The 23,186-nt window shown below is 42.1% G+C and overlaps 2 protein-coding genes across 2 annotated transcripts in view; one reads left to right on the top strand and one right to left on the bottom strand.

Annotated features, from left to right (window-relative positions):
* The window catches only part of LOC138945797 (myosin essential light chain, striated adductor muscle-like), a 10,041-nt gene extending 323 nt beyond the window's left edge, over positions 1–9,718 (top strand). The window contains exons 2-6 of the mRNA XM_070317305.1: positions 1,826–1,853; positions 4,529–4,675; positions 5,745–5,912; positions 6,565–6,651; positions 8,750–9,718. Coding sequence (XP_070173406.1) covers positions 1,826–1,853; positions 4,529–4,675; positions 5,745–5,912; positions 6,565–6,651; positions 8,750–8,787 — 468 coding nt within the window. The 3' untranslated portion in view covers positions 8,788–9,718. The remainder of the gene's footprint in view (positions 1–1,825; positions 1,854–4,528; positions 4,676–5,744; positions 5,913–6,564; positions 6,652–8,749) is intronic.
* Positions 9,719–12,046: 2,328 nt separating this feature from the next.
* Positions 12,047–22,948, bottom strand: LOC138945796 (leucine carboxyl methyltransferase 1-like). Its single transcript, XM_070317304.1, has 6 exons — positions 22,666–22,948; positions 21,875–22,058; positions 20,232–20,473; positions 18,758–18,867; positions 13,363–13,446; positions 12,047–12,704 (listed from the first exon to the last, which is right to left on the bottom strand). Exons 1-6 carry the CDS (start codon positions 22,864–22,866, stop codon positions 12,581–12,583), a joined length of 945 nt encoding a protein of 314 aa, XP_070173405.1. The 5' UTR covers positions 22,867–22,948; the 3' UTR covers positions 12,047–12,580.
* Between the last annotated feature and the right edge of the window lie 238 nt (positions 22,949–23,186).

Below are 23,186 nucleotides of genomic sequence, written 5' to 3'. Positions count from 1 at the left end.
ACAAATGTGTCTTTTTGTTACTGCTACAAATGTGTCTTTTTGTTACTGCTACAAATGTGTCTTTTTGTTACTGCTACAAATGTGTCTTACAATCGGTGTCTATTAATGTAGCGTTTATTTGCTAAGTTAACTTTGTAGATAATTATGTGTATGATGGGAATGGGTTTTTTTGTTTGTTTTTTCTTCGTCGATTTTGGTTTGCGTGTTTTTATTCTGTGGGCTTTATCAACTGAATACTGGAGTGCGAAGAAAATGCAGACAGGACAAAAGTAAGATTATTCAGAAAAGAAAAAGATGAGGTTGGACGAGAGCAGTTCCGGTTTACCTCATAGCGCAGAGCTTACCTCATAGCGCAGAGCTTACCTCATAGCGCAGAGCTTACCTCATAGCGCAGAGGCTTACCTCATAGCGCAGAGCTTACCTCATACAACAGAATAATGTGCACAAAAATAATGAAACGAATGAATATATGTGGAAGAGGATAGAAAGAAAAATACTAGATACATCAACGAAGTCGGGCCCGAGACCGAGGATCGTGCTAACCGGCTCGTGCTAACCGGCTCGGCTGGCGTGGTACCAACACACCGCTACTTCTTTGGCTGTCAGTCAAGGTCACACCTTCACCGATAATGTGAGAACATGATACCTGGCTAGATACTGCTTTCATTCTGTAACATGCCAGAAGGCATTCTGATAATCCTCGCTCCACGGCTATTGCCAGTTGTCTCTCTGACCGGACGCTACAGTCCTACGCGAATCTATCAAAACAAGAACACAGAGTTATCTCCCATATGTTTTTCGCGAGCACTGATCTAAATTTGAGATCAGTGTTCGCGAGACGAAAATGATTGCAGATTGGCCGACTTCGACAGTGATCTCCGTTCTGTTCTTCACAGTTATGATAAAGACATCGTTCTAAGGTCAAAACAAGTCGAAATTTTGGGACTGCTGCCGGAAGGAGACCCGCGTAATATACGGTTTCATCACTGTCAACTGGTTACAGAACTTGAAAATCGTCTGCTCCAGTGAGCGCCAAAACCAAACGGTTGATTATCACTTGACACTTTTGCCATATTTAGAGTTGTTTTGCACAGTAAATACAGCCGCGAAAAATAGCTCGCTTGAAACTGTCTTACATATCAATTCCTTTGTAATTTAAAACAATCATTATCGACGATCGCGAATCTGCTTATATCAATAATACATCACAAAAAGCTCTAAATATGTAAAAAATAAAAAAAAAATAAAATAAAAAAAATAAAAAATCGGGTTCCTTTCCAGACAAGGAAACTCAAGGCATCCTGTCAGGGAGAGAATGAGCCGAACTCATTTTGACCTGAATTCAGGATGGCCAGAAGGGGCTATAAGTTTTCGCCTTCAGTTTAGAAATCAGTCCGGCTGTTTGTTTTATTGCCCAATTGTGCTCGTAATTTTTTATTCGAACATTATTATTTGTGATAATCATCTGCCATTCTCGGTCCAAAATCAGTCTCTTCTTTTCTTTCATTCCTTCAAATAAAATTTGTTCTTTCTTTCTCTCTTTGTTCCTTTCTTTTCTTTATGTCTTTCTTTCTAGCTTGGTTTTTATTCTTTAATTCAGTAATGCTTTGTTTAGTTGTTTATCATGTTTGTAATCGCTTCAGATTTGTGTTTAAGTCGTGTAACTGACTCACTTTCTATCTGTGTGAAATAATGACGGAGCTGCATTGTGCGTTGTTATTGCGTTATATCATTTGTTAATTGTAGTCAGACTTTGGTTTCGTCAGAGACATATGTATGTCTTTGGTTTCGTGGAGCAATGGTGTGTATCATTTCTTTCTCACAGTCTTCCTTATCCAAGAGCGACATTGAGGGTAAGTTTAAGGTCTTCCAAGTCAACCCACCCCTTCCGTTTTCTCAGAAAATATACCCCCTTTTCCTCCGTACACGGTTTGACCCTCCAGTATCCCCCCTTGTTGTTGTTGACCAAAATGTCAGAGCCTTTTCTGACCCCGATGTTGGACACACGTCCCAGTGACCTTTCCGGTCTCACAAACTGTTCTATCTTTTTTGCCTGGCGTGGTTTAACATTTAACAAAGGTTTCCCGATTTCCCGGATCGTTCTCATCATCTTTTCTCTCAAAAAGAGTACACTCAGTACAGCATTGCTTGTCCCAGTTTACCCGGATTCCTATTCCTGACACTTCCGTATCGCCCAGCAGTTTATTAACATTGTTTTCCCTCTTGATTCTCATTGTTCCCATAAACTTACTATGTGATCCAACCCCCTCCATCCCTCCCCAGTTCTCCCCCAACCCCCTACCCCCCACCGCCTCACCCGTATACTCAAGTTTATGATCTTCCTTCCTTTTTAACAAGTTTCTCTATCCTTGACTAAGCCCCCGCTGAAGAGAGGCAGACACACATGGCTGTCTGACGTTGCAGTCTCCGACGCTGTGCTCGGCTCCATGAATGTGTTTGATGTATTGATGTTTTGCATAACATTTGTCTAATCAGCATTTTCTTCCAGCAACTTGGAACGTGTTTTTTTTCCACTTCACCCCCCCCCCCCCTCCCTCTCCCCCACCCTCTCCCCCTCACCATTTTCCAGTCTCCTGCAGAGACATAATTATGTTCAAATGTTTTTTCTTGTATCAGCCGTCGTGTGCTGTTCTTACAAGTGTTTGGTATAAAATGTTGCACCAATTGAAATCGTTAATATGTTTTCTTTGTTTTGCTTTTTTTTAAACTGTGTTCTTCGAAGCCACCACAGTATGTTTATTGGTGTTTTCTTTTTTATTTCTGTCCTGCCTGATTCACTTCAAGATATTATTCCTGAGCCTTTTACAATCAGTTGGATCAATTTTATGATACCATATAAATGCTTGTTAGTATTGACGATTGAAACGTTTAGTTTTGTTTGGAGAGAGAGAGAGAGAGAGAGAGAGAGAGAGAGAGAGAGAGAGAGAGAGAGAGAGAGAGAGAGAGAGAGAGAGAGAGAGAGAGAGAGAGAGAGAGAGAGAGAGATTCTTTCTTTGTGGCTTTCTTTCTCTGAAATGCTACAGTTATTTTGTCTCTAATTAAAATCATAACATTTGATACTTTCCATCATACACATTTTAGGAATACAATGATAGATGTTCCTTTGCAAACTGAAAATAATATATCCATTGTCCAAAGTCAATACTGAGCCAGGTAGACTAGTGTCGATTCTGAACTTCAGCTAAAAGCGGTGCCACTGCTTACATGGCTTGCTTCTGCAGCCAAGCACAAATGAGTGTAGGCGGAAAGCGTGCAATAACACAGGTAACTGCACCATGTGGTTCGGTTTACCTGTGCCGTGTACCTGCAACTAGGCTTCGCGGCCCGGGTGGGAGTACACATGTAGAACTCGGCTGGCATGGCTGTGTCTGGCACCAACCTTGGCTAGGGAGTATAGTGCCACACTGAGCTTTCAGCATCTGGCAAGGGGCCATGCCGGTAAGAAGATTGTATTACCAAAATGCACCCGCTGTTGCATTACAGAAAGCACGTGTTGGCTTCATGGCTTTCCAGTCAGTGTACTAGTTCGTGATGAAGAAATCCATGCACTATGAGGATGTAGTCGAGTCAGGGTTGCAGCTATGTAATGTGCAGGTGTTAGCTTCATCGCGCCTGTACCTTTTGGCGATGAATGCATTCAAATAGTGTAGCAGTATGTAAAGTGCACATGGTAAATTCATGGCTTCTGACGAAAAAATAAACCCAGCCGAACTCAGTTGCATAGATCTCTCTCACAATCTGTGACACACAAACACACACTGACTCTACCTCCTCCCTTTCGCCCACGCTCATTCCCCTCTCTCTATCCCTCTTGCTTGTTTTCTGTTTCTCGCGGCCACTATCTGATCTCTCAGTCTTTCTTTGTCCCCCCCCCCCCCCCAAGGACCATCTCTCTCTCTCTCTCTCTCTCTCTCTCTCTCTCTCTCTCTCTCTCTCTCTCTCAGGCAGGAGTATGTTTGCGTGCATCTGTTCGTGTGTGTGTGTGTGTGTGTGTGTGTGTGTGTGTGTGTGTGTGTGTGTGTGTGTGTGTGTGTGTGTTTTACTGTTTAATTTTGTATTCCCTGTTTTTCCTTGTTTCCTTCTCAATCAATTGTTCAATACATTGATTGATTTCTGTTGATTTTGATTTACGTTTCACTTTCAGTGTGGATGACTTTTTTTTCTCGTAAATAATGATAGTTGATAATACTGGCTTGCAGTTTAAACTTGTCTGTTTAAGGGAGACACTGGATATAGCAGTCACACTGTTGTACGGTTTTCTGTTTGTTCGTTTGTTTGTTCGACGTGACAAAACTAAAGCGCGAACATAGAAAGACAGAGTTAGTTTTCACGTGAACAGCGTGACTATCTACGTCGCTGCATAAGGTCACAATCTCTCACAGAGACACGTGCACAAAATCATAAAGCAAAGCCATGATCACAGTGATGCATTTCCGTTGTCGCGTCTTACGGCGTCACCACCTGACGTAGTCCTCTCTAATGACGTCACTGCTTTCGTCACATGCAGATATCCGCGAGGTGTTCGAGCTGTTCGACTTCTGGGATGGCCGTGACGGTGAGGTTGACGCCTTCAAGGTGGGACACATGTGCTTCTGCCTGGGCCTCAACCCCACTCAGGAAACCATCGCCAAGAACGGCGGCACAAACAAGCTAGGTGAGTGGTAAAATCACAGAGGGAGAGAGGGAGAGGGAGTGAGAGGGGGAGAGAGAGACAGAGAGAGAGAGAGAGAGAGAGAGAGAGAGAGAGAGAGAGAGAGAGAGAGAGAGAGAGAGAGAGAGAGAGAGAGAGAGAGAGAGGGAGGGGGGGGTTACCTGGGACAAAACTCCACACATGAAACCATCGCCAAGTATGCCTCCCAAGGAAACGACAAGGAATGTTGAGAATGAAGTATGTCTCAGTGACGTCGTCATAGTGCACCAATGCAAAATTACTCGTATGAGGTCATCGCCAGGCTGTGTTTGTATCGGTATCGCATATCGTCAAAGTAAAAGAGCTCCTATCCTGTGTATGACCCAAGCGATAAGGCGTGCAAGCTGATATATTATAATACCTGATACATTACCCAGGCGAAAAGGCATACAAGCTGATAATCATAATATCTTACAAGTCACCCAGGCGTGAAGGCGCACAAGCTGATATATCATAATTATCATAGATAATACCCAGGCGAGATTTGCTATAAGCTGATATATCATAATATCGTATAGGCTACGAGTCACCCAGGCGAGACGGCGTAGAAGCTGATATATCATAATATCTTAGATTTCACCCAGGCGAGATTCGTCAGTTATAAGCTGATATATCATAATATCTTATACATCATCCAGGCGAGAAGGCGTTTAAGCTTATACATCATAATATGTCATATGTCATCCAGGCGAGAAGGCGTACAAGCTGATACATCATAATATGTTATATAACACCCAGGCAAGAAGGCGTCCAAGCTGATTCATCATATGTTATATATCACCCAGGCGAGAAGGCGTACAAGCTAATACATCATAATATGTTACATATCACCCAGGCGAGAAGGCGTACAAGCTGATACATCATAATATGTTATATATCACCCAGGCAAGAAGGCGCACGAGCTAATACATCAGAATGTTACATATCACCCAGGCGAGAAGGCGTACAAGCTGATACATCATAATATGTTACATATCACCCAGGCGAGAAGGCGTACAAGCTGATACATCATAATATGTTACATATCACCCAGGCGAGAAGGCGTACAAGCTGGAAGAATTCCTGCCCATCTACGAAGAGATCTCCAAGGACAAGGACACCGGCTCCTTCGCTGAGTTCAACGAGGCCTTCAAGACTTTCGACCGTGAGGGACAGGGCTTCATGTCCTCCGCTGAGCTCAGGCACGTGCTGACCAGTCTCGGTAAGTGACCTACTTCAGTCCCTTGTTCCGTTGAATGCTTGTTATTGTATCAGGTGTCAGGAGAGTGGTTCCGCATAACGTCTCACTGACTCTTGTTTCTCAGATCTAAAAATAGCGCTCCGTCTCATTGTTTTTAGATGCTTATAGTTGTATTAAATGTGTAACTCGAAAAGTGAACGGTAACGTCCAGGCAAGGAAACGCGCCAAGTGAAACACTCACGGCAACCTTTGTTCTGAGCAATATAGTCAATGACCACGGTCATAATTTGCTTTTAGGGTATGCTAGAACCAAATAGTTGCAACGCTTCGTATCCTCAAAAGGAAACCTGCGTTATTTTAAAAACGTATGATCAAATTCAGATTTAAATACTCGAGTCTCAACAGTGCATTATTAGGGCCATAATTATTACGTGTATACGCTACCACAGAGACACAAGTCTGTCTACTAGACCGACACAGCTTTGTGACAGTCTATTACTGGCTAAGTGACACTGACGTCTGATGACGTCATACCTGTTCACACTCTCATCGTTGTGTTGAACAATCTCCTCATGATGTCATGCGTGTAGCTTTCCTTAGAATCACCTTAATATGTTGTTGATGCACCAGGGTGATGATATCAAACGCATGATGACAATGTCTTTGTGTACAGGTGAGAAAATGAGCGACGCACAGGTAGATGAACTGTTCCTCGTCACGGACACGAGAGAGGATCTGGAGGGTAACATCCAATACTCAGGTCAGTGTCGCATCGTTGTCAACATCTGATTAACTTGTGTTTACCTTTCTTGGTAACGCTGTCCATAATTGGGTGTTTACCTTTCTTGGTAACGCTGTCCATAATTGGGTGTTTACCTTTCTTGGTAACGCTGTCCATAATTGGGTGTTTACCTTTCTTGGTAACGCTGTCCATAATTGGGTGTTTACCTTTCTTGGTAACGCTGTCCATAATTGGGTGTTTACCTTTCTTGGTAACGCTGTCCATAATTGGGTGTTTACCTTTCTTGGTAACGCTGTCCATAATTGGGTGTTTACCTTTCTTGGTAACGCTGTCCATAATTGGGTGTTTACCTTTCTTGGTAACGCTGTCCATAATTGGGTGTTTACCTTTCTTGGTAACGCTGTCCATAATTGGGTGTTTACCTTTCTTGGTAACGCTGTCCATAATTGGGTGTTTACCTTTCTTGGTAACGCTGTCCATAATTGGGTGTTTACCTTTCTTGGTAACGCTGTCCATAATTGGGTGTTTACCTTTCTTGGTAACGCTGTCCATAATTGGGTGTTTACCTTTCTTGGTAACGCTGTCCATAATTGGGTGTTTACCTTTCTTGGTAACGCTGTCCATAATTGGGTGTTTACCTTTCTTGGTAACGCTGTCCATAATTGGGTGTTTACCTTTCTTGGTAACGCTGTCCATAATTGGGTGTTTACCTTTCTTGGTAACGCTGTCCATAATTGGGTGTTTACCTTTCTTGGTAACGCTGTCCATAATTGGGTGTTTACCTTTCTTGGTAACGCTGTCCATAATTGGGTGTTTACCTTTCTTGGTAACGCTGTCCATAATTGGGTGTTTACCTTTCTTGGTAACGCTGTCCATAATTGGGTCCGAAGTCAACTTCGCGAAGTGATTTTACCCAAAAGTTACTACCGAAGCTTCGTGCACCTAGCTTCGCCAAGTTCACTTTGCCTGACTGATTTGATGCTTTAAGGGCAGAGATCATACGGACATTAAAATGTGTTTCTTTGGGAAGCTTTTCACTCTTTTTTTTAAGGTCCTTGGTAAAAACCACCTCAGAACTTTTTTTTAGAACATGATCGCTTTATAGCAAGAAAGAGATTGACGATGACAAAAGGACTTTGCACTATGATTCTATGGTGCTGAAAGTACCTACACAATGCTGGGTACCCAAAATACGTTTTTAGACCAAAATTCCATGCCATCTGTGTTACCATCACAGATCTGACCTGGCTTGTACATGAGATTGGAGCATCCCTCCACTTGGTCACATACTACAAATTAACAGCCTGACTGCTTTCTGTGTAGAGCGTGATTTCATATGATTTAATTTCCTAAAGGTAACTGTGCTAGTGCCAATCTGAAAAAAAATGAATACATCAACCAATTCTGTCTCTGCGCTGGAAGCAGTCAAGATGTTGATTTTTGGCAAGTGGAGGGGTGGTACGTGATATACCTTGTAACAGAGGGGTGGTACGTGATATAACGTGTAACAGAGGGGTGGTACGTGATATAACTTGTAACAGAGGGGTGGTACGTGATATAACTTGTAACAGAGGGGTGGTACGTGATATAACTTGTAACATCTTGGCCAGGTTTGACCTGGTGGCCCAGCAGCAACCGTTTATTCTTTATACATTGATTTCTGTTCTTAGCATAGTTACACAGCATTCGGTTATTTATCATTACACGTGAGTAAAAAAAGTAGGGACAGCCAATGTCCCATGGACTTCTTTACGTCAAATTCGTCAGAAGAAATCTAAAAAAATGGCGACCTTGGTACTAAAGGGGAACCCCGTTTTTAAGATTGTTTTATCCTGATAAAATCAGGTCCTAATAAGGAGGGAGTCTCGTTATAGAGGTAAGTTCACAGAGGTTACGAGAACAAAATCTGAGGGTCTTAAAAGGAAGTGAGTCTTAACTGAATCGGGGGTCTTAAATTGGCTTATGTTCCACTATATATCGTTAAGATTGACTTATGTTCCACTATATATCGTTAAGATTGACTTATGTTTCCACTATATATCGTTAAGATTGACTCTCTATTGTCAACAAACGCTCCAATGACGTGACAATGAACACTGCCTGTTTCTTGTTGCAGACTTCATCGAGAAGGTTCTGAAGGGGCCTGAGAACTAAGTCTGGAAGGATGGAGTGAAATAACAAATGGACAAACATTTTACAAAAATCAAACCCACACATGTCAAGAATTCACATTCGTAAAGGAGTGCCTATCTCAGTCTTTCCTCTCACCATCTTCGTCCAAGGTTGCCGGGGTCATTAGGTCAAGGCTGCGTGCAAATGAGGCTGTGTACGACGTCCTATGTCAAGGCATTTCCGGTTGGATAACATCTTCAGCAAAACTAGCTGGAATATGCAGGGGTCGGGTCGCATGCACTGAATTTGGGGGTGGTAATTGTTTATGCCATGTTTTATCTTACATAAAACAGCTTCTTTTAGTATTTAAATCACATCTTTTTGGATGTGCGTTATAGTGTTTTTTTGTGAAATTTCAGAGTAACTAGTTATGCCCTCCAACATTTTCGCAGGATTTTGATAACATTTGTTGGACAGAAATTAGTATCTGTAGTCACATTTCATATGATTTAAAGAGATGGGGCAAATGTCATCGCTCAGCACAGTCAGGCTTGGTAAAGTGGCCATAACTCGTGGTGAAAAATCTATCCAGAGTTACCACCGGTCAGTAAAAAAAATAAAAAGGATAAGGTCCCTTTAGAATATTCACATCAGCACGGAAACATCAAAAATTGAACAACCTGTCAGAAGACCATCTGAAACATCAACAACCTGTCAGCCAGACCCGGCTGTGGACATGAGTGTAGCCGCTTTAGACAGGTCTGACTGTGCTAAGCGCATGGCATGAATATTCACGAGTGACGTGATTGTGACACGTGAGCCCACAGGCCCAATGGAACGATCGGAAGAGGTGAAATTTGCGTATGCACATAAATTACGAAGAAATTCCATTCAAGATAATTGCAATTCCCGAAGCGACCCGAGTGGTGTGTATAGTTGACGGATGAACCCTTAATAAACATCTGAAAACATCTCTTGTGTGTTGGTGTTCTATTATGCAACTGACATTGTGTTGGTTAGAGTAACGTATATGTTGTTGTTGTTGTTTTGTTGTTGTTGTTGGCGGTGGTGTATTTGTGTATGAGTGAGCGTGTGTGTGTGTGTGTGTGTGTGCCCCGGGTGTGTGTGTGTATGGGATAGAGAGAGAGGGTGTGTGTGTGTGTGTGTGTGTGTGTGTGTGTGTGTTTTCAGTGAGAAAGCAAAGACATGCACAATATATCATATGCACGTTATTCGACGTTCATCCAGAAACAGAGACATTTGTTACATAAATAACTTGACTTGAAGCTTTCAATCCATATTGTGTTTATTTCAGTGTAACATTGTTGCACAAGCAGAGAAACACACTAACACAAACACCCTAACAGTGGGAATTAAATCTCAATGGCTGGTGGTTACACATATATATACACGCAATCTTTGCAGTTCTGGCAGGCTGTTGGCGCACTACTGTCTAGTCATTCTACTGTGGTTTAAATGTGATTTTACATAATAACATATTTGAACACAAACACATGTTAACACACGAACACACACACACACACACACACACACACACAAGCTTTAACAAACAAGCACACACCCACACACACATACAAACAAACACACACACAAACACACACACACTTACAGTCCATACAGCAAAAAAACAAAAAGGGTGGATAATACAAGACAAACATCTTCATAGAAATCGATGAAGAAATGACATATCTTTGGTCATGCAGTTAGGATCTGACTTTGGTGCAACTCCAACAATCTGATTCCCTACACCAAAAAAGAAAGTTTCTTCATTTCTAATGAAAAACAAGAATCACCAATCAACCAAATTTTCTTACAAATCATTAATTGATCTTTAATTCTCTTGTAAATCATTTTTAATCGATTTCTTATACAAAAAAATTACTGCCTTATGCACAGATACTAATGATTTCAAATGTAGGGGAGCGTTACTGATTGCGTACCTGTTATCCATATCGTACCACCCCCATTCCCGCGAAATGACGAATGCCTGAAGCCCCTGCTGAAGTGTGGGGAGAACCCCGTAGGAAAGAAACATTCCGAGCTTCCGGTGTCAACATGGCAGCTAGCGAGAAAACCACCAGCAAGAATGAAAAATTCACTTTTCTTTTCGCATGTTGATGTTATTTTCGTAGTGACTATGCTTCTTCTTCTTCTTCTTCGGCGTTCCAGGATCGTGACTATGCAAAGACTACACCACTGAGCAAATTAACTTGACTATACATTAATACCTTGTTGAGTGTAGGCTGCATTTGGATCAAAACATTGCCCTTTGCTTTACATGTGGAAGGCTAGATCTACTTATTGTCCAGCCTACCGAAGTCACGCATATCGTACCAGCCAGAGTCTTATTATAGTACCGGTGGTACGATAACAATGACTTCTGGTACGATATGCAGGACGACACAACCTCCTATTAATTGCCAAATGATCCATTTAGGAGCAGGGCCGGACCCAGGGGGGGGGATGGGGGTTCCAGGGGTTCCGGAACCCCACCCCTGGAAAAAGCATGTACCTTGCTTTGAGTGTTGGTTTTTTTTAAAATAAATTTTGTGTGTGTCTCTAACAAATTTTATTCAATGTGAAATACGATGAGAAAAAGGTACCCCCCCCCCCCCCCACCAACTCACACTGACAGGCCTTAACCCTCAAAACAAGGCCCAGAATGCACCAGATTGCACAGATTTTAACCGTTTTTCAAAATTTTTCCGGGGGAACATGCCCCCGGACTTGTGGCTTCGCCACTTCGCTGATTTGCCCCCCCAAAAAGGAGGAACCCCCCCCCCCCCTTACAACTCATTTGGTCCGGCCCTGAGGAGTACTTATAGTAAGTCTGAAGCCTGAAGTTGTTTCAGAAAAATGCTTTCCCCCTCGAACTGGACATCAGAGGACATGAAAAAATGTCTGGCAGCCATTGCAAACGGAATGGGCTTCAACGCTGCTTCAAGAGTTATTGATATTGTACCACAAGGTCACTAATATCATACCCCTAGTACGTTACAAGTGACTGACCGGTACGCATTACAGAACTGCAGGGTCTTGTAATTCGTACCACTGATTTGGATGATTTTTTTTAAATCCGTACCGAAACCAAGTTTGTGTTTTTTTCATTGCAAACAATATACGGAACGTTAAAGGCACAGGAGATGAGTGTTTGTGGACAATTTGAAGTGCCTAGCATACAATGGTTGCGTTATAGAGCTGTTTGTCCATAAGTGGTACGATATCAGGAACTCTCCCCTATGCTTGTAAACTTTGTTTTATGTTCCAGTGCTACAAAACATTTTTTTTTTAAATCAGGACATTTTAATGTGAACAAACTAGACGGGAACAGTGTTACATGTCACTGCACTCAATTCCTGCATAGCATTCTTTGTGATGATAAATGATACATATGCACCATGTATAAATAGTAATCTATCTGTAAATGCAGAAAAAATACTTTTATTGTACGATTTTTACAATATCTAAAGCATATAATGTGCTGCAAAATGAACACAAATGCTGCGTAACATTTTCTAACAAGCACATGTTGATGGAGAAATGTGTATACGTATTATGTGTAAGCACACAAATGCCAACACACACACATACACACACAAACACCCACACACGAACGCATGCAAGCAAGCACACACAAAAACACACTCTCTCTCTCTCTCTCTCTCTCTCTCACACACATGCATACTCACACTGACACACACACACACTCTCCCTCCCTCTGTCACACACACACACACACAGTCTCTCTCTCTCTCTCTCTCTCTCTCTCTCTCTCTCTCTCTGTCTCTCACAGCAGACAAGCAAGGCAAGATGTTCAGTAGAGAGAGAGATCCTTGAGACCCACGTTGGTCGGGTCCTGGTGAGCCCAGACCAAGCAGTAGTGACTGTACAGCTGTTCCAACAGCTCCCTCTCATCCAGAAACTCTAACTTCTCTACCCTGCAATATGAACAAACAAATGGCGTGATTTTTTTGCAGAAAACCCCCCAGAGGTACAAATACAATACTCAAATTATGCCACCCAAATCCCCCCCCCCCCCACAAACACACACACACAGCACAATTAAACTAAATTTAAAAAATAATACCTGGGATTAAAAAGCATATATTTACATACATACATACACATTTCAGATGCAGCATACACACACACACACGCATGGACGGACGCACGCACACACTCACACAAACACACACATGCACTCAGGCTCGCACACACACACAAGCAAACTCACACATACACACAAACACACACACACACACACACACACACACACACACACACACACACACAGTCTCAGACAACCACACATACACACACACACACAGTCTCAGACAACCACACACACACACAACACACACACAAACACACACACACAGTCTCAGACAACCACACACACACACACACACACAACACACACTCGCACACACACACACACACACACACACACACACACACACACACACACACACACATAGTCTCAGACAACCACACACACACAACACACACTCGCACACACACACACACACACACACATACACACACACACACCGGGACTCAGACAACCACACCACACACACACACACACACACACACCTCTGCACGTCAGCCTGAGGGAGATGAGTATAGACACTCAGCATGTCGATGGCCGAGGCGCCTGTCCAGCCCTGATTAATGAACCTGAAAAAATATTGATACAAGCAGAAATAAAAATATCTAAAATGAGAGAATCTTGAGTGCACACAAAGATCGCATTACAGGCCTGCAGAATTTCACAAATCTTCACTGGCAGAACGAGCTAGTAACTTTTCAATTTCACTAGCCAACAAGAAGGAGAAATTAAGGTAGTCTCTTTATACAGAGAAAGTGTTAATCAAACCAATTCAATAAGTAGGCAAATACGAGATGTTATTAGCAACACAACTATTCGCAACACATATATTTTGCAATAACACAGTATTGAAGTTTTCATGTTACAGTATAATCATTCATTCCTTTCTCTCTCTTTTGGAAATGATTATCTGGTACCATACGATTAAAAACCCAGGTGGATGTACAAAAATACAAATTATTTCTGCAAAGCAGACTTGCAGAAGTCACTAAGTGTTCAATAGAAGCTGCTGGGAAATAACTCTGTCAGTTTGTAATGGTTGTGGAAGACTTGCAGAAGTCACTAAGTGTTCAATAGAAGCTGCTGGGAAATAACTCTGTCAAGTTTGTAATGGTTGTGGAAGACTTGCAGAAGTCACTAAGTGTTCAATAGAAGATGCTGGGAAATAACTCTGTCAAGTTTGTAATGGTTGTGGAAGAGTTGCTTTCCCCTGTTTGTCTTGCTTTTCCAATGTAACGTAACACTGAGGCAAGCTAAACATCACTTTGAAGTCCAGTCACAGCTAGTGAACGGCGGCGTGTCTCTGCACACGCCAGCGATCGGTGTCAGTGAAATCATGCAAACAACTGACATCCCAGTGAGGATTAGCTCAGATCTGTGTTTTCTGCACTGTCCGCTTAAAAGAATGCTCTTTTTGTTTGAAAGTACGCACATCATAGCTGACAATCGGCACTGCCGATATGATCGTGTCCCTACGTGCACAGATTGAGCGACCACATGGGAAAGCGTGCCTCATATTTTCCAAGAGTATTCACTTTTTCACAACACATAAAAACCCGGCAGAATTATTTCTGAATGTGTCAGTATGTGAAGGTAAGAGGAAGGTGTACCTGTCTTTTTGTGTCTGGAGACTTTGACAGATCAATGTGTGAAGGTAAGAGGAAGGTGTACCTGTCTTTTTGTGTCTGGAGACTTTGACAGATCAATGTGTAAAGGTAAGAGGAAGGGGTACCTGTCTTTTTGTGTCTGGAGACTTTGACAGATCAATGTGTAAAGGTAAGAGGAAGGGGTACCTGTCTTTTTGTGTCTGGAGACTTTGACAGATCAATGTGTAAAGGTAAGAGGAAGGGGTACCTGTCTTTTTGTGTCTGGAGACTTTGACAGATCAATGTGTAAAGGTAAGAGGTGGGTGTACCTGTCTTTTTGTGTCTGGAGACTTTGACAGATCAATGTGTGAAGGTAAGAGGAAGGTGTACCTGTCTTTTTGTGTCTGGAGACTTTGACAGATCAATGTGTAAAGGTAAGAGGAAGGGGTACCTGTCTTTTTGTGTCTGGAGACTTTGACAGATCAATGTGTGAAGGTAAGAGGAAGGTGTACCTGTCTTTTTGTGTCTGGAGACTTTGACAGATCAATGTGTAAAGGTAAGAGGAAGGGGTACCTGTCTTTTTGTGTCTGGAGACTTTGACAGATCAATGTGTAAAGGTAAGAGGAAGGGGTACCTGTCTTGTTGTGTCTGGAGACTTTGACAGATCAATGTGTAAAGGTAAGAGGAAGGGGTACCTGTCTTTTTGTGTCTGGAGACTTTGACAGATCAATGTGTAAAGGTAAGAGGAAGGGGTACCTGTCTTTTTGTGTCTGGAGACTTTGACAGATCAATGTGTGAAGGTAAGAGGAAGGTGTACCTGTCTTTTTGTGTCTGGATACTTTGACAGATCAATGTGTAAAGGTAAGAGGAAAGGGTACCTGTCTTTTTGTGTCTGGAGACTTTGACAGATCAATGTGTGAAGGTAAGAGGAAGGGGTACCTGTCTTTTTGTGTCTGGAGACTTTGACAGATCAATGTGTAAAGGTAAGAGGAAGGGGTACCTGTCTTTTTGTGTCTGGAGACTTTGACAGATCAATGTGTAAAGGTAAGAGGAAGGGGTACCTGTCTTTTTGTGTCTGGAGACTTTGACAGATCAATGTGTAAAGGTAAGAGGAAGGTGTACCTGTCTTTTTGTGTCTGGAGACTTTGACAGATCAATGTGTAAAGGTAAGAGGTGGGTGTACCTGTCTTTTTGTGTCTGGAGACTTTGACAGATCAATGTGTAAAGGTAAGAGGTGGGTGTACCTGTCTTTTTGTGTCTGGAGACTTTGACAGATCAATGTGTAAAGGTAAGAGGAAGGTGTACCTGTCTTTTTGTGTCTGGAGACTTTGACAGATCAATGTGTAAAGGTAAGAGGAAGGTGTACCTGTCTTTTTGTGTCTGGAGACTTTGACAGATCAATGTGTAAAGGTAAGAGGAAGGGGTACCTGTCTTTTTGTGTCTGGAGACTTTGACAGATCAATGTGTAAAGGTAAGAGGAAGGGGTACCTGTCTTTTTGTGTCTGGAGACTTTGACAGATCAATGTGTAAAGGTAAGAGGAAGGTGTACCTGTCTTTTTGTGTCTGGAGACTTTGACAGATCAATGTGTAAAGGTAAGAGGAAGGTGTACCTGTCTTTTTGTGTCTGGAGACTTTGACAGATCAATGTGTAAAGGTAAGAGGAAGGGGTACCTGTCTTTTTGTGTCTGGAGACTTTGACAGATCAATGTGTAAAGGTAAGAGGAAGGTGTACCTGTCTTTTTGTGTCTGGAGACTTTGACAGATCAATGTGTAAAGGTAAGAGGAAGGGGTACCTGTCTTTTTGTGTCTGGAGACTTTGACAGATCAATGTGTAAAGGTAAGAGGAAGGTGTACCTGTCTTTTTGTGTCTGGAGACTTTGACAGATCAATGTGTAAAGGTAAGAGGAAGGGGTACCTGTCTTTTTGTGTCTGGAGACTTTGACAGATCAATGTGTAAAGGTAAGAGGAAGGTGTACCTGTCTTTTTGTGTCTGGAGACTTTGACAGATCAATGTGTAAAGGTAAGAGGAAGGTGTACCTGTCTTTTTGTGTCTGGAGACTTTGACAGATCAATGTGTAAAGGTAAGAGGAAGGGGTACCTGTCTTTTTGTGTCTGGAGACTTTGACAGATCAATGTGTAAAGGTAAGAGGAAGGGGTACCTGTCTTTTTGTGTCTGGAGACTTTGACAGATCAATGTGTAAAGGTAAGAGGTGGGTGTACCTGTCTTTTTGTGTCTGGAGACTTTGACAGATCAATGTGTGAAGGTAAGAGGTGGGTGTACCTGTCTTTTTGTGTCTGGAGACTTTGACAGATCAATGTGTAAAGGTAAGAGGAAGGGGTACCTGTCTTTTTGTGTCTGGAGACTTTGACAGATCAATGTGTAAAGGTAAGAGGAAGGTGTACCTGTCTTTTTGTGTCTGGAGACTTTGACAGATCAATATGTAAAGGTAAGAGGAAGGTGTACCTGTCTTTTTGTGTCTGGAGACTTTGACAGATCAATATGTAAAGGTAAGAGGAAGGTGTACCTGTCTTTTTGTGTCTGGAGACTTTGACAGATCAATGTGTAAAGGTAAGAGGGAGGGGTACCTGTCTTTTTGTGTCTGGAGACTTTGACAGATCAATGTGTAAAGGTAAGAGGAAGGGGTACCTGTCTTTTTGTGTCTGGAGACTTTGACAGATCAATATGTAAAGGTAAGAGGAAGGGGTACCTGTCTTTTTGTGTCTGGAGACTTTGACAGATCAATGTGTAAAGGTAAGAGGAAGGGGTACCTGTCTTTTTGTGTCTGGAGACTTTGACAGATCAATATGTGAAGGTAAGAGGAAGGGGTACCTGTCTTTTTGTGTCTGGAGACTTTGACAGATCAATGTGTAAAGGTAAGAGGAAGGGGTACCTGTCTTTTTGTGTCTGGAGACTTTGACAGATCAATATGTAAAGGTAAGAGGAAGGGGTACCTGTCTTTTTGTGTCTGGAGACTTTGACAGATCAATGTGTAAAGGTAAGAGGAAGGGGTACCTGTCTTTTTGTGTCTGGAGACTTTGACAGATCAATATGTAAAGGTAAGAGGAAGGGGTACCTGTCTTTTTGTGTCTGGAGACTTTGACAGATCAATATGTAAAGGTAAGAGGAAGGGGTACCTGTCTTTTTGTGTCTGGAGACTTTGACAGATCAATGTGTAAAGGTAAGAGGAAGGGGTACCTGTCTTTTTGTGTCTGGAGACTTTGACAGATCAATATGTAAAGGTAAGAGGAAGGTGTACCTGTCTTTTTGTGTCTGGAGACTTTGACAGATCAATGTGTAAAGGTAAGAGGTGGGTGTACCTGTCTTTTTGTGTCTGGAGACTTTGACAGATCAATGTGTAAAGGTAAGAGGTGGGTGTACCTGTCTTTTTGTGTCTGGAGACTTTGACAGATCAATGTGTAAAGGTAAGAGGGAGGGGTACCTGTCTTTTTGTGTCTGGAGACTTTGACAGATCAATGTGTAAAGGTAAGAGGAAGGTGTACCTGTCTTTTTGTGTCTGGAGACTTTGACAGATCAATGTGTAAAGGTAAGAGGAAGGGGTACCTGTCTTTTTGTGTCTGGAGACTTTGACAGATCAATGTGTAAAGGTAAGAGGAAGGGGTACCTGTCTTTTTGTGTCTGGAGACTTTGACAGATCAATGTGTAAAGGTAAGAGGAAGGTGTACCTGTCTTTTTGTGTCTGGAGACTTTGACAGATCAATGTGTAAAGGTAAGAGGAAGGGGTACCTGTCTTTTTGTGTCTGGAGACTTTGACAGATCAATGTGTAAAGGTAAGAGGAAGGGGTACCTGTCTTTTTGTGTCTGGAGACTTTGACAGATCAATGTGTAAAGGTAAGAGGAAGGGGTACCTGTCTTTTTGTGTCTGGAGACTTTGACAGATCAATGTGTAAAGGTAAGAGGAAGGTGTACCTGTCTTTTTGTGTCTGGAGACTTTGACAGATCAATGTGTAAAGGTAAGAGGAAGGTGTACCTGTCTTTTTGTGTCTGGAGACTTTGACAGATCAATGTGTAAAGGTAAGAGGAAGGGGTACCTGTCTTTTTGTGTCTGGAGACTTTGACAGATCAATGTGTGAAGGTAAGAGGAAGGTGTACCTGTCTTTTTGTGTCTGGAGACTTTGACAGATCAATGTGTAAAGGTAAGAGGAAGGTGTACCTGTCTTTTTGTGTCTGGAGACTTTGACAGATCAATGTGTAAAGGTAAGAGGAAGGTGTACCTGTCTTTTTGTGTCTGGAGACTTTGACAGATCAATGTGTAAAGGTAAGAGGAAGGTGTACCTGTCTTTTTGTGTCTGGAGACTTTGACAGGCAGCCACACCATGCAGGTAGCAGTCTCTGGTCTTCAGGTTGTCAATCATCACCTGCCCAAACTTGTCGCCCATGTTTACCTGGGGAAGAAAACAAAACAAACACTTGCCCATACAGATTCAGTCAACTTGGGGCGGGGAAATAGCTCACGTGGTATCGGCACTGGCTTCAAAACCAGTTGTCGCTATCGGCGTGGGTTCAATCCCCACGAGGGATTTATTTCCCACAGTCAACATTGTGCAGACTCTTCTCGGTGTTTGAACATCCTCGTATGCACGCCTGCGCACGATAAAGAACCCATGTTCACAGCAAAAGTCTCAGGGCTTGGAAACATGAATACACACATGCAGGGAGAAAAAAACCAAAAATGGGTAGCGCCGGATACTGTATGGCAGCTCGCTTTCACCAGGGAGAAAGCATCACAAATTTCCATGAAGGTAACATGACAGGACTATATCAATCTTATCCTTATCCTTACGGCCATGTCTGAAAGTCGACCATGTCTGCTCACAACGACCACTCCAAATATCCCAGATGAGTTTTTCACCCTTCCATAGCGAACACCTGCCTAAAACAACCACTTTTGGCAGGTTCCTTGGTGGTGGTTATAGGCAGGTTCAACTGTATAAACACATTGCCTTCTTGGGGTGTGGAAAGGAGAGAAAGAAACAAAGACTTAAACGAAAAAATAGACAGACACAAAAAACAGCCAGTTGGGGCAGACAGAGACAATAGACTGAAAAGAGATGATGCAGAGAGAAAATTCTAGAAAGAAGACTTCAACAATTACTGAATAAGAAAGAGGAATGACAATGACAATGACAATTCTTTATTTAACGAGGGTAGTAGATTAAGCAGTGGTCTGCTTTTTTACATCCAGCCCTCGCCCTAAAGAGGGACTAACTACAAAAATGAAATAAAAATACAAGATAAAAAATAGAAAATAGAAAAACTAAAATTCTACATTTTAACAGATAACTAAAGTGAAAACACATTATACATATGTACACAAAATGCATTGCATTGAGGTAAATTGCGAGTTAATTGATGTGAATTAAGTGGTATAGAGCAGCTTGCACTTTCTCAACATCATGCTCTAAGCCATACATTGCATTTTAAAGAAAAACAATGAAACAAGCAAGACATTGCAAAAATCATCACACAATCAGAAAATCATCAATCAGGAACAGAAACACAGCCGGGCAGGAAATAGAGAAAGAATAGACTTGTACAAGACCATAAAGAAACAGTAAGATATGCAGTCAGAAAAGAAAGAACGAATAGATTTGAACAAGAAAATAGAGAAACAGTATGCTAGGCAGTCATCTTTTCGTTCAAGTACATTACTTCTTTCTTTGCTGACTGGCTATCTTTCTGTCTATATTTTTGTTTAAGTTCATTACAGTATTTCTTTCTTTACTGACTGGCTATCTTTCTGCGCTACCTGCTCATAATTGATGAACATGGCGGTAGGGACGTTCTCGGAGATCCAGTGAATCAGCTGGTCGGTGTACTTGACGTCAATGTAGACCAGCACACACTCGGCCATGAAGAGAGTCGGCAGGCTGCGGTCCAGGCCACAGTCCGACAGTTTCTTGACCACCTCGGACAGTTGCCTCAAGTCGGCCGACACCAGGTGGTAGTCTCCTGCGTGGACCTCGCTCTTACTCCACATGATATCCCCGTCTGAAAGAAAGCAAAACGAACAGGTAGACAAATACAGTGGAACCCCCTTTTAAGACATAACAAAATCTGAGAAAAATGAGTCTTAAAAAGTAAGGAGTCTTAAAATGGGGATAGATTTACAAAGGCTGTGAACAAAGGAGGGTCTTACAAAGGCTATGAACAAAGGAGGGTCTTACAAAGGCTATGAACAAACAGTCTGAGAAGGAGGGTCTTACAAAGGCTATGAACAGTCTGAGAAGGAGGGTCTTACAAAGGCTGTGAACAAACAGTCTGAGAAGGAGGGTCTTACAAAGGCTATGAACAAACAGTCTGAGAAGGAGGGTCTTACAAAGGCTATGAACAAACAGTCTGAGAAGGAGGGTCTTACAAAGGCTATGAACAAACAGTCTGAGAAGGAGGGTCTTACAAAGGAGGAAGTCTTAAATTGGGGGTCTCAAAAGGGCTTTCCATTGTAGATAAGTGTGTGTTCATCTGCTTATAAATCAAATACAATCAACCCCCCCCCTCTCAAGCAATGTTCACTGAGTCACGTGCTTGGCGCGAGATTTGGCGGTATCATAGTTTTCCACAGGAAATGCACCCAGGTACATTCCCTGTATACACTAATACAGTAAAAACACGTCGCGTGAAGCGATATAAAAACATTTAGTCAACCTGTCGGCATCAAAGTAACAGATTTACACCAAAAACCAGTCATCGCCGAGTAACCACATCAAAAGACCGAGACGGGTGACGCTCGTCTCCGTGTAGCGTGCAAACGCAGTTCTTACTTAACCTATTTTCTGTAATTCTGAGCACATTTTTAGAGTAATCGTGACCTATGTATATATTTTTGAATTCAGGAGGAATTGAGGAATACGATTCAATCATTTTCAAATCTGTTAGTGAAAACTCGATTTTAATGACAACTTTGATGAGCAAACTAATCAACGAATTTTTAAGCTGCCAAGCTGGAATTCAATCCCTTAGTCCGGACTTCGTTAAAGATTACTTGACCAAAATTTCAAGCAATTTGATTGAAAAATGAGGGCGTGACAGTGCTGCCTCAACTTTCACAAAAAGCCGGATATGACGTCGTCAAAGATATTTATCGAAAAAATGACAAAAACGGCTGGGGATATCATACCCAGGAAGTCTCATGTACAATTTCATGAAGATCGGTCCAGTAGTTTTCTCTGAATCCCTGTACACATACGCACACACGCACGCACACACACACACACACATAAACCACAACCCTCGTCTCGATTCCCCCTCTATGTTAAAACATTTAGTCAAAACTTGACTAAATGTAAAAAGCCCACAGGAAGTGCACCTATAGGGAACGCACCCACTTTTGGTTGACATAACCTTCTGCTCCAGTGGCGATGAACACATTTCCACACAATACACATCATTTACCCTCAGTGGCCAGCTTGTCCAGCAAAGCTTTCTTGTTCTTGATCTGCTGACACTTGCGCGAGGTGACCGCCAGGAAGTCCATCTCGATGTACGACTTGGGGTTCAAACCCTGCTCCTTGAGGCACCAGTACGTCGTGTCCGACCCCGCTCCCAGGCTAACGATCTGGCATTCTCTGTTCGTCGTCTGAAGACAAAATGAATGGGGAGTGTGAATTACGGCAATTATCTCAGGTATTGTAGTAGTACTAGTAGGGACAGGAAGGTATTTTCCATAAGCCTGGCGGCTTGTTAAGTGTCCCATCTCACTTTCAAATTTGTTGTAGCTGGTCAACCATATTTAGCATGCTTCTCCTTATCCTAAATGTGAAAAGATAACATCTGAATCAGTGCAAAAAAACCCACCATGTTTCGCTTATCAAAAGCAGCTGAAAACAACAGCAGTGTCTGGGAAATCACACAAAATGTAATTAAATAGATCATTGAAATGCGTAATATAGCTATTCGATCGCTGCTTAAATCAATATTCAAGCCTGAAAATCATGTATCCACATGAACCTTGTGGAAATACTCCTTTGGACAACCACGCATGTATATATGTGCATGTATGCACTCACACGGTCACACATGCTGAGAAACAGATTTGCCATACAAGTTTACAACACCCTTTTTTACACCCATACGTACATGTATATATGGTTTATTTTCGGCATCAGATATGTCCATGCACATGGTAGTAAAAGTAACCAAACTTAACTCATTAATCAAGTTAATCCTAACTGAACATGTGTTACCTCAACAAACTTTTGAATGAGGATTCGAATAGACGTGACCCTCGCATAGTAACCCTTGTTGATCTCGGGAGCGTGGTTGGCCTTGCCTTTCGGAACCAACAGAGAAATGTACGGATCTTGCCAGTACCCTTTCTCTACAGCAAAACGCTTGCACTGAGCAGCATCGTCGTTTGTTGCCATGACAGCATCTTCGCCCGCCATGATGATGGCATTATTTTCTTCTCAAAAAGACTCTGCGACTTATGGATGTCTTTCTGGTCTCTAGCAGACAACAGTCGCCAAGTTCAAGGTTATGACGATTGAGCAAAATAAGAATTTGGATAATTTGAAAATAGTTGTAAAGTCGTGTGTGTATTGGTAATCATAATATAACGTTTACTTTTTGTGCTGAGTTATTACTTCAACAGTAATCACATCAAAATATATATCTGTCTGCACTTGCGGTTTTTTTTCGACGAGTGAGATGTGGTTATCTCTATTCAGGATTTAGTTATTCTCACTTTGGTTCATCCTTGTTGAAG

Source organism: Littorina saxatilis, linkage group LG13 (genome assembly GCF_037325665.1).
Source record: "Littorina saxatilis isolate snail1 linkage group LG13, US_GU_Lsax_2.0, whole genome shotgun sequence".
Lineage (NCBI taxonomy): Eukaryota > Metazoa > Mollusca > Gastropoda > Littorinimorpha > Littorinidae > Littorina > Littorina saxatilis.
The sequence above is the reverse complement of the archived record's forward strand: the minus strand, read 5'-3'. Positions and strand labels throughout refer to the sequence as shown.